Source organism: Equus caballus, chromosome 3 (assembly GCF_041296265.1).
Source record: "Equus caballus isolate H_3958 breed thoroughbred chromosome 3, TB-T2T, whole genome shotgun sequence".
In the NCBI taxonomy this organism is placed as follows: domain Eukaryota; kingdom Metazoa; phylum Chordata; class Mammalia; order Perissodactyla; family Equidae; genus Equus; species Equus caballus.
The window spans coordinates 92,990,234-93,004,413 of NC_091686.1; the positions used below are offsets into that span (position 1 = coordinate 92,990,234).

General features: G+C 43.5%; 1 protein-coding gene across 20 annotated transcripts in view; it reads left to right on the forward strand.

The window, feature by feature from the left end:
* The window catches only part of RBM47 (RNA binding motif protein 47), a 148,724-nt gene that overhangs the window by 131,447 nt on the left and 3,097 nt on the right, over positions 1 to 14,180 (forward strand). For 12 of the 20 annotated variants that reach the window (XM_023638195.2, XM_023638192.2, XM_070263942.1 and 9 more), the window contains 3 exons: positions 6,157 to 7,316; positions 8,186 to 8,392; positions 11,017 to 11,216. In XM_023638195.2, the coding sequence (XP_023493963.1) occupies positions 6,188 to 7,316; positions 8,186 to 8,392; positions 11,017 to 11,216 (1,536 nt within the window). In that variant the 5' untranslated portion in view covers positions 6,157 to 6,187. The remainder of the gene's footprint in view (positions 1 to 6,156; positions 7,317 to 8,185; positions 8,393 to 11,016; positions 11,217 to 14,180) is intronic. The other 8 variants (XM_070263947.1, XM_070263948.1, XM_023638200.2 and 5 more) reach the window with 1 other exon arrangement.

Sequence of the window (14,180 nt, forward strand, 5' to 3'; positions counted from 1 at the left end):
GCAGCTGTGGTACCAACTCTAATCCAGACTGTCAGGGTTCAAGTGCCAGCTCTGATGCTCATGACTGAGAATCTGATTAACCTCTCTGTGCCTCAGTTTCCTTATGAGTACAAAATGCCTTAATTCTCAACTCCAGTATCTGGAGCATAATTCTTTAGCTCTGTTAACTCTGAGGTAAGCTCTTTGAAGGACAAGGTCCACCAATGCTGGCACATAGTAGGTGCTCAATAAGTATTTGCCGAATGAATGAATAAATGAACACAAACCCTTCTATGTCTCTTTTGAAATCAAAAGAAAGTATTGTTTACATAGAAGTGTTAGGAGCTGAGCCAACAACCTCCCCAGAGATCTCTTCTTCCAGGTTTCATCTCTGTGACCGTGCAGTTAATTGGAAAACAGCTTTGGATGGCCAGGGGGGTGGGGTGAGGAGGAGGTGGAGAGGCAGCTCAAGAAGACTGTCTTATATGTTATGTGTTAGAATTTAAAAATTGGTCCTGATATCAAGTCATTGCTCAGCATAGGAAGCAGGGAGAAGTGACTGTGCTACTTAGCAGTAGGAAACTGTGTTTGATGTTCTCTGCACATCTCTTAGCACAGAGGTCAGTAAACTTTTTCTATGCCTGGCCAGATGGTAAATATTTTAGGTTTTGTGGGCTATACGATCTCTGTCTAAACTATTCACCTCTGTCCTTATAGTGCAAAAGGAGACGTAGATAATACATTAAAAAAGGTGGGGGGGGGGGGCGGGAGAGGGTTTGGCTGTGTTCTCATAAGACTTTATTTATAAACACAAATGGCAGGCTATATTTGGCCTACTGCCGTAGTTTACTAAATGCTGGCCGAAAGCATGTCTAATTGTAATAAACTGCACATTTTGTTCCATCTCTTAGAGACTCTTCTTCATATTAGCTGTATAGTTCCCTTTTTTAAGGCATTAAGTAAATCATTTATCTTTTATATAGCTAAGCCTTTGGCCTCAAAAATTCATTGACCAGCACATCATATAATTTGTTTAACTATGGTATATTAGACATAAAGATAAGGAAAAAGGAGTTTGCAGACCATAAGATTTTCTTGAATATGTTAAACTGACTCAGTATACCATTTTGTGTGTGTGTGTGTGTGTGTGAGGAAGATTGTTGCTGAGCTACCATCCGTACCAATATTCCTCTATTTTACGTGTGATGCTGCCATAGTGTGGCTTGATGAGCAGCGCTAGGTCCGTGCCTGGGATCCCCACCTGTGAACCCCGGGCCACCAAAGCAGAGCACACAAACTTAACCACCATGCCACCAGGCTGGCCCCTCAGTGTACCATTTTTTAATGAGCTCCAGTGAAATCCTAATTTTATGGAATCTTATTTTTGTCCTTTTTGCACCTCTGAGCTGTCTTGAGCTTTTTTTTTACTGTGGTAAAATATGCATAACAAAATTTACCACCTTAACCACTTATAAGTGTACAGACAGTAGCATTAAGTACTTTCACCTTGTGACTCCGTTATCATCCATCTCCAAAGCTTTTTCATCATCCCTAAGTGATGATCCCATTCTGCTTTCTGTCTCTATGAATTTGACTAATCTAGGTACTGCATATAAGTGGAATCATACAGTGGTTGTCCTTTTGTGTCTGGCATATTTCACTTAGCACAATATCTTCGTGGTTCATCCATGTTGTAGCATGTGTCAGAATTTCCTTCCTTTTGAAGACTGAATAATATTCCATTGTGTATATATACTACATTTTCTTCATCCATTCATGCATCAATGGACTTTTGGAGTTGTTTCCATCTTTTTTGGCTATTGTGAATAATACTGTTATGATCATTGGTATACAAATATCTGTTTGAGTCCTTGTTTTCAATTCTTTTTGGTATATACCCAGTAGAGGAATTGGTGGATCATATGATAATTCTGTTTATGTTTTTGAGGAACCGCCACACTGTTTTCCAGAGCAGCTGCACCATTTTACATTCCCACTATCAATGCGCAAGGGGTCCAATTTCTCCACATCCCCACCAACACTTATTTTTTTGTTTTGTTTTGTTTGTTTGTTTTTTGCTGGGCAAGATTTGCCCTGAGCTAACATCCATGCCATCTTCCTCTATTTGTTTAGTATGTGGGCCACCAGCACAGCATGGCTGCTAACAGAGCAATGTAGGTCCACGACTGGGAACCGAACCCAGGCCCCTACAGCAGAGTGTACTGAATTTAACCACTAGGCCACTGGGGCTAGCTCTGTTTTTTTTAATAATAGCCGTGCTAATGGGTGTGAAGTGGTATCTCACTGTGGTTCTCACTTGCTTTTATGCCAATATTTGTATTTAGTGTAAAAGACAATTAATTTAGATACTACATGAATCAATGTCTGATGCAAATTAGATTTATATATGCATGTATATATACAAAGATATGTCTGTGATTTATTCCTCTCCTGGCGCCAAAATTATGTGACATGGCTTCCAAGAACATGTAAACAATAAGATGAATAATATAAATAACTAAATTCATGGCACTGGGAATGTAACAGACTAAAAAATGAAACTATAGCCAAAATTAAATCAACTTGAGAATGTGTTGTAATGTCCTATACAATTACTAAAATTGAAGTGAAAAATTCAATCTTGAATTTCCTGGTGGCCAAAGAAAAAAGGGAAAGAGGGTCAATAAGCTCATTTGTTGGTTCAATGGTTCATTTGTTACAGATGACAAAAACTCAGGAGAAAAGGCTTTTCTTTATCCATAGATGTAAGACACTAGCTATAACTTTCTTTTTGTTTTTTTTTTCTGCTTTATCTCCCCAAACCCCCCTGTACATAGCTGTATATCTTAGTTGCAGGTCCTTCTAGTTGTGGGATGTGGGACACCGCCTCAACGTGGCCTGACGAACAGTGCCATGTCCACGCCCAGGATCCGAACCCTGGGCCACCACAGCAGAGGGGGCGAACTTAACCACTCGGCCATGGAGCCGGCCCCCAAGCTATAACTTTGTTTCTTCCTTTTTTTTTTGCTGAGGAAGATTCCCCCCTGAGCTAACATCCATTGCCAGTCTTCCTCTTTTTTCCTCTTTATGTGAGCCGCTGCCAAAGCATGGCCACTAAGAAACAAATGGTCTAGGTCCATGCCCGGGATCTGAACCCAGGCTGCTGAAATGGAGCATGCCAAACTCAACCACTAGGCCACCGGGGCTGGCCCTAGCTATAACTATTTTAAAACAGGGGCCAGCCCCATGACTGAGTGGTTAAGTTCGTGCACTCCACTTTGGCAGCCCAGGGTTTTCCACTTTGGATCCTGGGTGTGGACATGGCACTACTCATCAGGCCATGCTGAGGTGGCGTCCCACATAGCACAACCAGAAGGACCTAAAACTAGAATATACAGCTATGTACTGGGGGCTTTGGGGAGAAGAAGAAGAAAAAAAGAAAAGAAAAGAAAAAAATGATTGGCACCAGTAGTTAGCTCAAGTGCTAATCTTTAAAAAAAAAGAGAGAGATCATTTTGTTACCGACACCAGCAGATTGCAGACTGAAAGCAAACAGAATTTTTGATAAAATTAATGGGGTTGTAATCGCAAATGACTCTCATAGCCTGATCATTATGAGACTTTTTGTGTGTAAACTGGTAGTTTCAGAGTCCAATTAGGAAAACAAAAAGTGAACTCTACACATCTCAGCAGACCAATAAGGTCCATTCCTTTGGACTTGAGTCAATGTTTTATGTAGTACAACATGTAAGGTCTTAAATTGCTTCATACATGTTTATATATGTACCTGGCATTTCCTTCCCAGATCACAGATTATAAACACACACATATTTGCAAATAGTCTTTTTACATATATCCTTATTTTCCATTTGGAAGGAGACGAAGATCTTCATGTTCAAATCTGATACTGAAATCTCTGTTTCAGGGTGAAACTACAAGAAATAATGTATCATTTTCAAATTTACACCAGAAAAAAAAAAACTTCATGGTAACTGAATACGTTGTCAAACCAGCTTTCAAGTACTTGAAAAGCAAAGCAAATAAAACATAACAATAGAAGCCATATCAAACAGATGTTTTTAAAGAACTGAGAAAATGTCAAAATTACTCTGAAATTGAAAGAATTGGTCTGAAGTTTTACCCAGAAGTTTGGATGAAAGATAATAATAACTGACATTTCTTGAACATTTTCAATGTTCTAGACACAGTTCAAAGTGCTTTGTGTCTCTTAACTCACTTACTCCACTAAACTGAATACTGTCATTGTGATTGCCATTTTAGCGATAAAGGAAACTGGGCACTGAGCAGCGAGGTATCCTTGCTCCAGGTCCTACAACTAGGTGTGTTCGAGCTGGGATTAACATACAACCATGCACTCTGGCTCCAGAGGCCTCACCCTTCCCCACTAAGCTTTACTGCCCCTGCTGTTACAGCAAATGAACCAGAGAACTATCGATTTGGCCAACTGGCAAATAAACATTTCAGATTTCCGTTGTGTGCTCTAATTTGTTTCGTTTTTCTTTAGATGGTCAAACTCACCTTAATTACCCTTGAAATTTTCCCCTAATATTCTTGGATACCACTCCTAGTGGTAATTTTTTTCAAACTAAATGATGCTCCAGGTTCTAGTTGAATGTTGAAACCTTACGCAGCCATTAAAAATTATGTTTTGGCAGAGTTTGAAGAACACAGAGGACTGCTTATGAAATGAAGGAAAGCGACACGATGTAAATTTGTTGGAAGCCAAGCTCCAGCCCTCCCCCCAAAAAGATCAATTATAAAAATGGGAAAGTTTAATTGTGGCTATCACTTGGTAGAATTAGGAATGATTTCTCTTCTTCATTTTCCATAAAATTTACTTGAGAATTTTCATAGTCCAAAAATGAAATAAACTTCATTTTTTAAAAGGCCAGTCAGAGCCTTTCTTTACAAAAGCACAGTATGAAGATACTAGTGATGATCTTAGTGTATAATTTAAAATCATTTCCACAGAGCTCTGTGCCGTATGAGTGAAGGCAACACAGTGTAGACCTGCACTGTGATATGTGGCTATTTAAAGTTAAGTAAAATGAAAAACTCAGTGCATCAGTCACACTAGCCCCATTTCATATGCTCAGTAGCCACACGAGGCTAGTGACAGCTTTTCCATCATCACAGAAAGTTCTGTTGCACAGCACTGGTTTAGAAGAAAGAACACAGAATCTGGAGCCAGACGACTTGGAATCAAGTCCTGATACGAGCTGATACTTGCTGTATGAAATGGGCAATTTACTCGACCTCTCTGAGCCTATTTCCCCATAAACATACTGGAAGTAATGATACTATCACTTACTATGTTAAGGAGATTAAGAAGATCAAATAAGAAAATGCACATGACAGTTTTCTGAAAACTACAGTATGGTTTACCAGGTAATTGCTGCTTCACAAGTCCCTCAGTTTGAACTTAATCTAGCTCTTTGTGGACTGATTCTAAATCCATGAATGGTTCATACCAAGAATTTGACTGAATGACACCATAAAAATCAGACTTAGCAGCTCTTACCACAGTTCCCAGGCCAAGTCCTCTGCAATATCGATGTTCCATTTCTTCCTGGTAAAAAGCTTCAGCACACAGCTCTGTTATCTGTCCTGTATAATAACACCTCCTCAAAGTTTTCCTTAGCAATATAAATACACTGCTTTGTTTCCATTCCTAAATGAAAAAGGCTGTCCATTCCTAAATGAAAAAGAAAGCAAAGAAAGACGCGATGTCTGCCAAAGAAATAAATGGGGTAAAATGCTATAGCTAAAAGGACATCCATCTGAGTTGACAGTGCAGGAATTAGGCAAAACACGTTGCCATTCGCTGCAAGAACGTGAGGTTTTCACTGGCAATTACAGCAGGTTCTCTAGTTCAGAGCTGTTGGGGTACTGATTAAGCGGAAGTACTTGCTCATTCTGATTTTTTTTTTCCCCAAGTCACTTCTGGTTTTTCCTGCAAAACAACTTGACTAATTTAGACTGTTTTAGAGCTGCTGCTTTTCCAGAGCGGTCTCCATCTTATTTCTCATTTAACCACCTGATGGTTAAGCGCCAGTCTTGTGTCTTTAAAAAAAGAAACAGAGGGAGCTGGGGGAGTCAAGTGCTGGCTCCGCTCGGGGCAGATTCCACACTCACTCTCCCTTCTGCCTCCCCCAGGTTTCCGCCAGCCGTGGATGCCTTTGACATTATGACCGCAGAGGATTCCACCGCAGCCATGAGCAGCGACTCCGCCGCCGCGTCCTCCGCCAAGGTGCCCGAGGGCGTGGCGGGCGCGCCCAACGAGGCGGCGCTGCTGGCGCTGCTGGAGCGCACGGGCTACAGCATGGTGCAGGAGAACGGGCAGCGCAAGTACGGCGGCCCGCCGCCCGGCTGGGAGGGCCCGCACCCGCAGCGCGGCTGCGAGGTCTTCGTGGGCAAGATCCCGCGCGACGTCTACGAGGACGAGCTGGTGCCCGTGTTCGAGGCGGTGGGCCGCATCTACGAGCTGCGCCTCATGATGGACTTCGACGGCAAGAACCGCGGCTACGCCTTCGTCATGTACTGCCACAAGAACGAGGCCAAGCGCGCCGTGCGCGAGCTCAACAACTACGAGATTCGCCCGGGCCGCCTGCTGGGCGTGTGCTGCAGCGTGGACAACTGCCGCCTCTTCATCGGAGGCATCCCCAAGATGAAGAAGCGCGAGGAGATCCTGGAGGAGATCGCCAAGGTCACCGAGGGCGTGCTCGACGTGATCGTCTACGCCAGCGCCGCCGACAAGATGAAGAACCGCGGCTTCGCCTTCGTGGAGTACGAGAGCCACCGCGCCGCCGCCATGGCGCGCCGCAAGCTCATGCCCGGCCGCATCCAGCTGTGGGGCCACCAGATCGCCGTGGACTGGGCCGAGCCCGAGATCGACGTGGACGAGGACGTGATGGAGACCGTGAAGATCCTCTACGTGAGGAACCTCATGATCGAGACCACGGAGGACACCATCAAGAAGAGCTTCGGCCAGTTCAACCCGGGCTGCGTGGAGCGCGTCAAGAAGATCCGCGACTACGCCTTCGTGCACTTCACCAGCCGCGAGGACGCCGTGCACGCCATGAACAACCTCAACGGCACCGAGCTGGAGGGCTCGTGCCTCGAGGTGACGCTGGCCAAGCCCGTGGACAAGGAGCAATACTCCCGCTACCAGAAGGCGGCCAAGGGCGGTGGCGCGGCCGAGGCGGCGGCGGTGCAGCAGCCCAGCTATGTGTACTCCTGCGACCCCTACACGCTGGCCTACTACGGCTACCCCTATAACGCACTCATCGGGCCCAACAGGGACTACTTCGTGAAAGGTTAGTGGGGGCTATTCTCTGGGTAGGCCCCCGAGAGCTGCATCTACTAGGCCGATGATGTCATGGGTGTTGTGGATGTAATTTACTGAGCTGGTGGACTTCGACCCTCCTACCCACCCTCATTTGGGTGTCGGTGCTCAGTTCTGTTCTTTGCTGGTGCTAAAGGCATTCACTTCTATAGCACTGAGAGAAATGTAGATCGTTCGTATGTATGGGGTGACTGTAAACCGTTGAGGCATGCAAGCTCTTCTTGCATACTGCCTTTCCAGGGCCTACCCAATTTGGGGCTAGTCTGCCAGTCTCTAGGTACTTAGGTTAAAACCTACTTGTGAAATTAAATCTTAAGAATGTTGGGCAGAAAGGGGCACAGTGTTTTGTTTTGTTTTTTTAAATCATTGGCTACAGTATGATGCAACCAGGTATCATATTGGGAAATAAAAATACCTAGGTTCTGGATCCTACTCTGATTGACTGGCTCTGTGACTTTGGTTAGTCCCTTTAACCTCCCTAGGCCTGTTTTCTCACGCATGCAAGGAGGAAGGTGAACCAGCAGATCCCCTTCCAGACCTAGCCTTTTTATGGTCTGAGTGTTGTGGGGTTTTGTTTCTTTTTTTTGTTAAAGTTGCAGTTGCAATCCTAGAAACTCACCCACAAGTTCATCTTTTGCATTTAGCAGACATACCTACGAGGTGAATCTAGGCTGGAACAGAATGTTTGGAGCATCTTACCAGCTCCCAGAAGAGCAAAGATGTAGCCACCTGCAACTTAGACTCAGGGCAAACATCTAAATGCCAAACCTCTTGAGTTAAGGTCAGCCTCCTGTACTGTCACTGTTGGTTGCTCATCATTTTTTGTGTTCTTATCATAAGCAGGCAGCATAAGAGGCCGGGGTCGAGGAGCAGCTGGCAACAGAGCCCCAGGGCCCAGGGGTTCTTACCTCGGGGGATATTCTGCTGGCCGTGGTATATATAGCCGATATCATGAAGGGAAAGGAAAGCAGCAAGAAAAAGGATATGAACTTGTACCAAATTTGGAAATCTCTGCCGTCAATCCAGTTGCCATTAAGCCTGGTACAGGTCAGTATAAACCAGAGTGAGAATGCATCCATTCAGCCAAAACCCCAACTCTCTCTTTGAAGTGACCCCAAGCCTTCCTTGGGCTCTTTCATCTGCACATGGGTTCCTCTTCTCATAGGCAGCCAGGGTTTAGGCAAAGAATGTGGCTTCCTGAGTCTCTTATCTGGAACTTAAGGGGATGGTCTAGCTCTGACCATGTTCAAGTCGAACTTTCCAGTAGTGGGTTTTTCAAATGGGTGCTGCTAGTTGTTAGGCTTTTTCTCAATCTGCGACGTAGTAGGCATGGTTTTGGGGATGTAGGGGTGGAGGGAAATGGAAGAATATGAGTTCTTCTGTGTCTTCTACCAGCTAAAAACTGTCTTTTCCTTACTCAAGCCTATTTCTACCCCAGCCTTCAAAAGTCAGAGGGTGCAGCTTATTGCTGGTTCTGAGAATTGTTGGGAAGGGTAGAAAATTCCCCTTTGGGAGCAAATAGCTCTATTTGTCCTTTGTCATGGTCTTAACAAACCAGAACTCCTGGGAATAAGACAGCAGTGAAAGTTTTTACAGCTGCTAATTCCCAGGATTCTAATTCCCAGCACTCTTTTTCTCCTCTTGCTGGATAGGTAGATGGGGGTTAGGGACACTCAAGTCATTCAAGCCAAGGACCTTAAACTTTGCTTTCACCTCCAGGCACCACAAACCAGCCTGTCAACGTTGTTATTGCCCACTGGTCAGCTACTGTGAGACAGGTCTTCTTTCTGATCCTAACCTGCAAGGAACTTCATTTAGCCCCCTCGTGTGAGCATAGCACAAACTTCCTATTAGCACACACCACGCAAGTAGCCAAGCACATGGAAAATTCAGTCGTGGGCATTTGGAGTGACCCTCCTGCAGACTTCCTGGTGTCACAGAGGGTGGCTCTTTGAGGGAATCTTTGCTGTGACGCTCAGCCGCTCTGATTTTCTTCTGGTTGAGGATTGTACACTACTTCCCCTAGCTAAAACAGAGCTGGGGAGTCTTTTCATTTGGGGCGTAGGTTTGCATTGGCCACAGAGGGCTCAAAAAGCATTTTCCCAGGAGAGCTTCCTTTTGCAATAATCCAACGGTAATTTTTTTTTTTGCCTGTGAAAAAATTCTTCAGTTAAGTGACCCCTTAGACTGGCTTTCTTTCTAAATGCCATCAACACTATAAGCAATGTAAAACTGATCCCATATCTTTCTGTAATTCCATAAAACAGAGCCTGGATGCAAGTAGGAGTTGTCACGTCTACTTGTTGGGAAAGTGACTCCTGCTGACGAGTTGCAGTAGCTTCAGATTTAATTAGAGAAGAGAACTCTTAAACAATCTTTAAGTGTATAGTTGTGTCCTGGGGCCTGAGGTAGAAATTCCTGTGGGCTGATAGCCAGAACAATCCAACAGTTACTTAATACTGCCCCAGGGGAGCTTAAACTCATAACCCTCTCTGGGCCCATCCTCTTGGCCTCTATTCTGATTCATCCAGAAAATTAGAACTTTGTATTGTAGGAGAACGACTAAGGCAGGGGTCAATAGCTGGACACAAGCCCATATGGTTGGAAAGGTGCGTAAAAGATTGAGTTCAGGTTTTAGGTGTGTTTATTTTATTGAATGGCTGTACCGTTGTTTAATCTACAGTCATTTGCTTCGTTACTTATTATCAAGTCAGCTTGTGTTAGAATAAATATACCTACAGTTGGAGAAGAAATAAATGAAAGGATTTTGTGTATGCATTTCATATTCTTGCTTATCCTTTCAGCACGCGTACATGATAGCATAACACACTCACACAAACTCCTCTGGGTCAGAGCTAGTATTTTTCCTTTTTGCCCCTCTCTGTCATAGTTATTGACTTTCAATGACTGCTGTCTGTCTGAGTCTCCGGGTGAAATGAGTCCTTTGGACTTTACTCACAGAAACAAGTCTTGAATTGGCAGGTGCCATCGAAAATCCAGTCACTCTACTGCTTTGCTGTAATGAGTGGGCATTAGAAAATGAGGGAATTTTCCATTTTTTATAATATATTTTTCCTTGAATCAGTAACTTCGAAATCTGAAATACAGGCTGGGGAAGATGTACACAGACCTCCGTGTTCTCAGAATGAAACGCTCAGCAGCATCTGCTTCTTAAAACGTGAGGAAAGTGAAGAGGGCAGTAGGTCTGGCCAGGAGGGAGGCGAGTAAACAGGAACAGACAGGCTCACTCACTGGTTGGACCTCAAGCCTTTGATCTCACTTCTTATTCTGAGCCTGTTTTCTCAGAGTTGAAGGCCCTTTCTTGCTCTAGGGGATCAAGAGTAAGATTCAGAATGAGGTTTTTCTGTAGAGGCGGCAGGGAATGTTGGTGCAGAACCCTAACTCTAGACTTTCCTTCCATGATGGTCTATTGGGAGATTCCTTCCATCCTCACGTGGTTCCTTTGGAAAGACAAGCAGGAGGAGTACCTGCCACCTCCCCTCTCTTCCTCTTGGGTAGCACCTCCTTACGTGTACTGAGAGAGCGTTAGTTAGCAGGGAGAGGCCTGTGACTGCTAAACTTGGTTTTTAAAAATATCATTGAGAAAATGGTGACCCTCCCTGGGTGACTGAAAGTGATTGACCTGTGTTTCGCTCTTACTTCTCTTGCAGTGGCCATCCCTGCCATTGGGGCCCAGTATTCCATGTTTCAGGCAGCTCCAGCTCCCAAAATGATTGAAGACGGCAAAATCCACACAATGGAGCACATGATCAGCCCCATCGCTGTGCAGCCGGACCCAGCCAGCGCTGCTGTGGCCGCTGCGGCTGCCGCCGCCGTCATTCCTGCCGTGTCCACGCCGCCGCCTTTCCAGGTAGAGTTCTTGCTGCAGTGTTGTAATTTGTGTGTGAGGCCTCTCCATCATGGATTCATTTAATATTCAGCAGGAGAATTTACTGTGTGCCTAGCTCTCTGTTAGAACTATGGCATTGGGTGACAGAAAAATTTTTAATATAAATCATGACAGGACAGAACAGTTTTAAATAATAATTGTACTACCCTAGTAGTCTCACTGTATTAACCATGGGAAGCAGTATGCAGAACTGATGTGTCATTTCTCACAATGTCATAATATTGTACATACTTTTTTTTTGTTTTAACGACACTGGATAATTTTTAACTCATGTCGTTATTGTTAAAGAGCTGGCACACAAAGTCCAGGGAAATAGTTCACATTTTCACATTCCAAATTGAAGTTCAGTGAAGGTTTTTCTTAAAGTTCTCTCTCTCTCTGTATGTGTGCGTATGAATATATACATGTGTGTGTGTGCGCTTGCACACATGTAGAGAGAAATATCTGTAGAGATATAGATATGTGAAACTTTGCAAAATCTGCCCTCCAACCATATCTAACTATTGCCGGTTCTCCTCCCAATCCAATCTGAACCCCTCCAGCCTCCTTCCCATCTTTGCTCATCGTGTTCTCTTATCTATGGTTTCTTGAGTCTCATCTCTTCTGTAGTATCTTTCCCATCCACCCAGCCTTGGAAATCATCTCTCCTGTACTTCTTATTACCTCCATGATTACTTGGCATATGACTGCCAGTAGGTTCTGTCTCCCCAATTAAAATAAAGCTCCTCCAGACCAGGAGCTACATCTCGCATTTCTGTGTGTCTTCAGTGCATAGCCCACAGGGAATACCTATGAAGGACAGGTCATTCATCCAAACAGTAAACAGCTATTCTTGGAGAGGCAGTGAATCTCAAATACCTTATCAATCAACAAGCACAAATCTTTTTATCAATTAGATAAGAATTATTCAGGGAATGTGTTTAAAAAACAGAGATTCTTAGACTCAAACCCAACAAGATTCCAATTCAGGAGAACAGGGCTGGGGTTCTAGAATCTGTATTTTGTACAAGCTCCTCAGTGATGCTGAAACAGAGCCAGGCTTGTGGACCACCACAGTAGGGTGCTGTTGACTTGTATTTGCCCACTCTGAGCACCAGTCTTGACTGCATCATTCAGAAAGCTTCACACCGGTTGAAATTTATTCATCTATCAATACGCCATTGAGGATTCTTTAACTCGAGATTTCCTGAAACCAGAAAAGGGAATAAGTTGTAAATGACTTCACACTGTATAATGACAACTAAATGTAGTTATTACTTGTGGACTGACTATAAATATCTATAATAACCTACAAGCAAGACTTAGTGGAATTCTGGTAATAATTTCTCATTCCTCTTTACCAAGAAACTGGTGGAGTTTTGTCTTTGGTGTGTAGTGTCAGGTCCAAATTCCAGGCCTCATAATCATGTTCTGGATTGCAGACTGTTTCTGTCTTATGTGAGTCTGTGCTGGATGTGCCATCTGGATCTTTATTTGAACCACAGCCTTCACAGTTCTGAAGTGTCTCTCCCTGGTTGCTCCTGAGGTACTCAGTGTTACAGTGTTGCAGGAGGCAAGATAATGTAGGGCTGATGGTGCAGGCTCCAGAGTCACACATTCCATTGCTTAAAAGCTGTGTCACCTTGTGCAAGTCATTGAACACATCTGAATCTCTCCATCTTATCATAGTACCAGCTTCCTTGGTGGTTGTGATGATTCAATAATGTCATACAAATAAAGCACTTAGAATAGTGCCTAGCAGACCATAATCTCTCAGTTCTTATTATCTTTAATATAATTATTACAGTCATGCACCATGTAATGACGTTTTAGTCAACGACGGGCTGCATATATAACAGTGGTCTCGTAAGATGAGTACCGTATAGCCTAGTAGGCTGGACCACCTAGGGTTGTGTGAGTACACTCTGTGATGTTCCCACGAGGAGATCATCTAATGACGCATTTCTCAGAATGGATACCCATCATTAAGCAACATGTGACTATATTTTGGTTACAGTTGAAAAAAATGACTTAGGTTATGAATTACCTTTGAACATAATTTTAAGATTCTGATTTGCAGATTTTATAAAGGAATGATAGCTAAATTCCTTTATAAAAATCCAGGAAGAAGTAATTTTTTAAATCTAATTCTCCATTTCACGTATCTTGAATTGTTTAATTTGAAGATGGATTAAGACACAGAGGCCATAGCAGCATTTACTACAGGACATTCTATGGAACATAAGGTTCACCAGATATTTTGTTAAATGTATGTTTTATTTTACAAAAAATCTCCTTTTCCATAAAGCAGCTCACAGAACCCGCTCCATAGCAAGCACTGGGAAATCCTGAATCAGAGTCTTCCCTCTACTCCTGTTTGTTCTGAGCACATAGTATGTTACATTGTCAAGTGGAGAGAAGGAGGTGGCAGGGACTTCTACGAAACCAGTGGTGGCATCTGCAGCGAGGCAGCTTTAGTTAGCTTGTCTTTCCCCAATTCCTCCTCATATGGAAACTCCTCCTTCTCCTTCAAAACCCAGCTCAAATGTCTCCACTTGTGAAATGCTTTCTCCAACTCCCCAAGTTAGTTGGTTTCTTCTCGAAGCTTCTACAACAATTTGTATGTATTGTGGTGTCAGCTCTTAGGTGGGAGATGGTTGAAACCATCGATCTCGTTTGCTGAAAATGGAGTATGGTCCCGATTTTTTTAGGTCACAGCTTAAGAAGCTGCCCTTTTGGAGATTTGTATCCTTTGTTCTATAACGTCGTCATAGTCTGTTCTCTCCTCCGTTTTTGAAACACTGTGTTCTTTCAGTTTAAGTATTAGTTGAGGCAGCCAGCATGTATTTTAGGTAAAATACTTATTTTTAATTACAATGAGATCAACTGAGTAAAGGGCAGATTCTCAGCTTCTTTCTCTCCCTTTCTCTGGGGCATATGCTGATT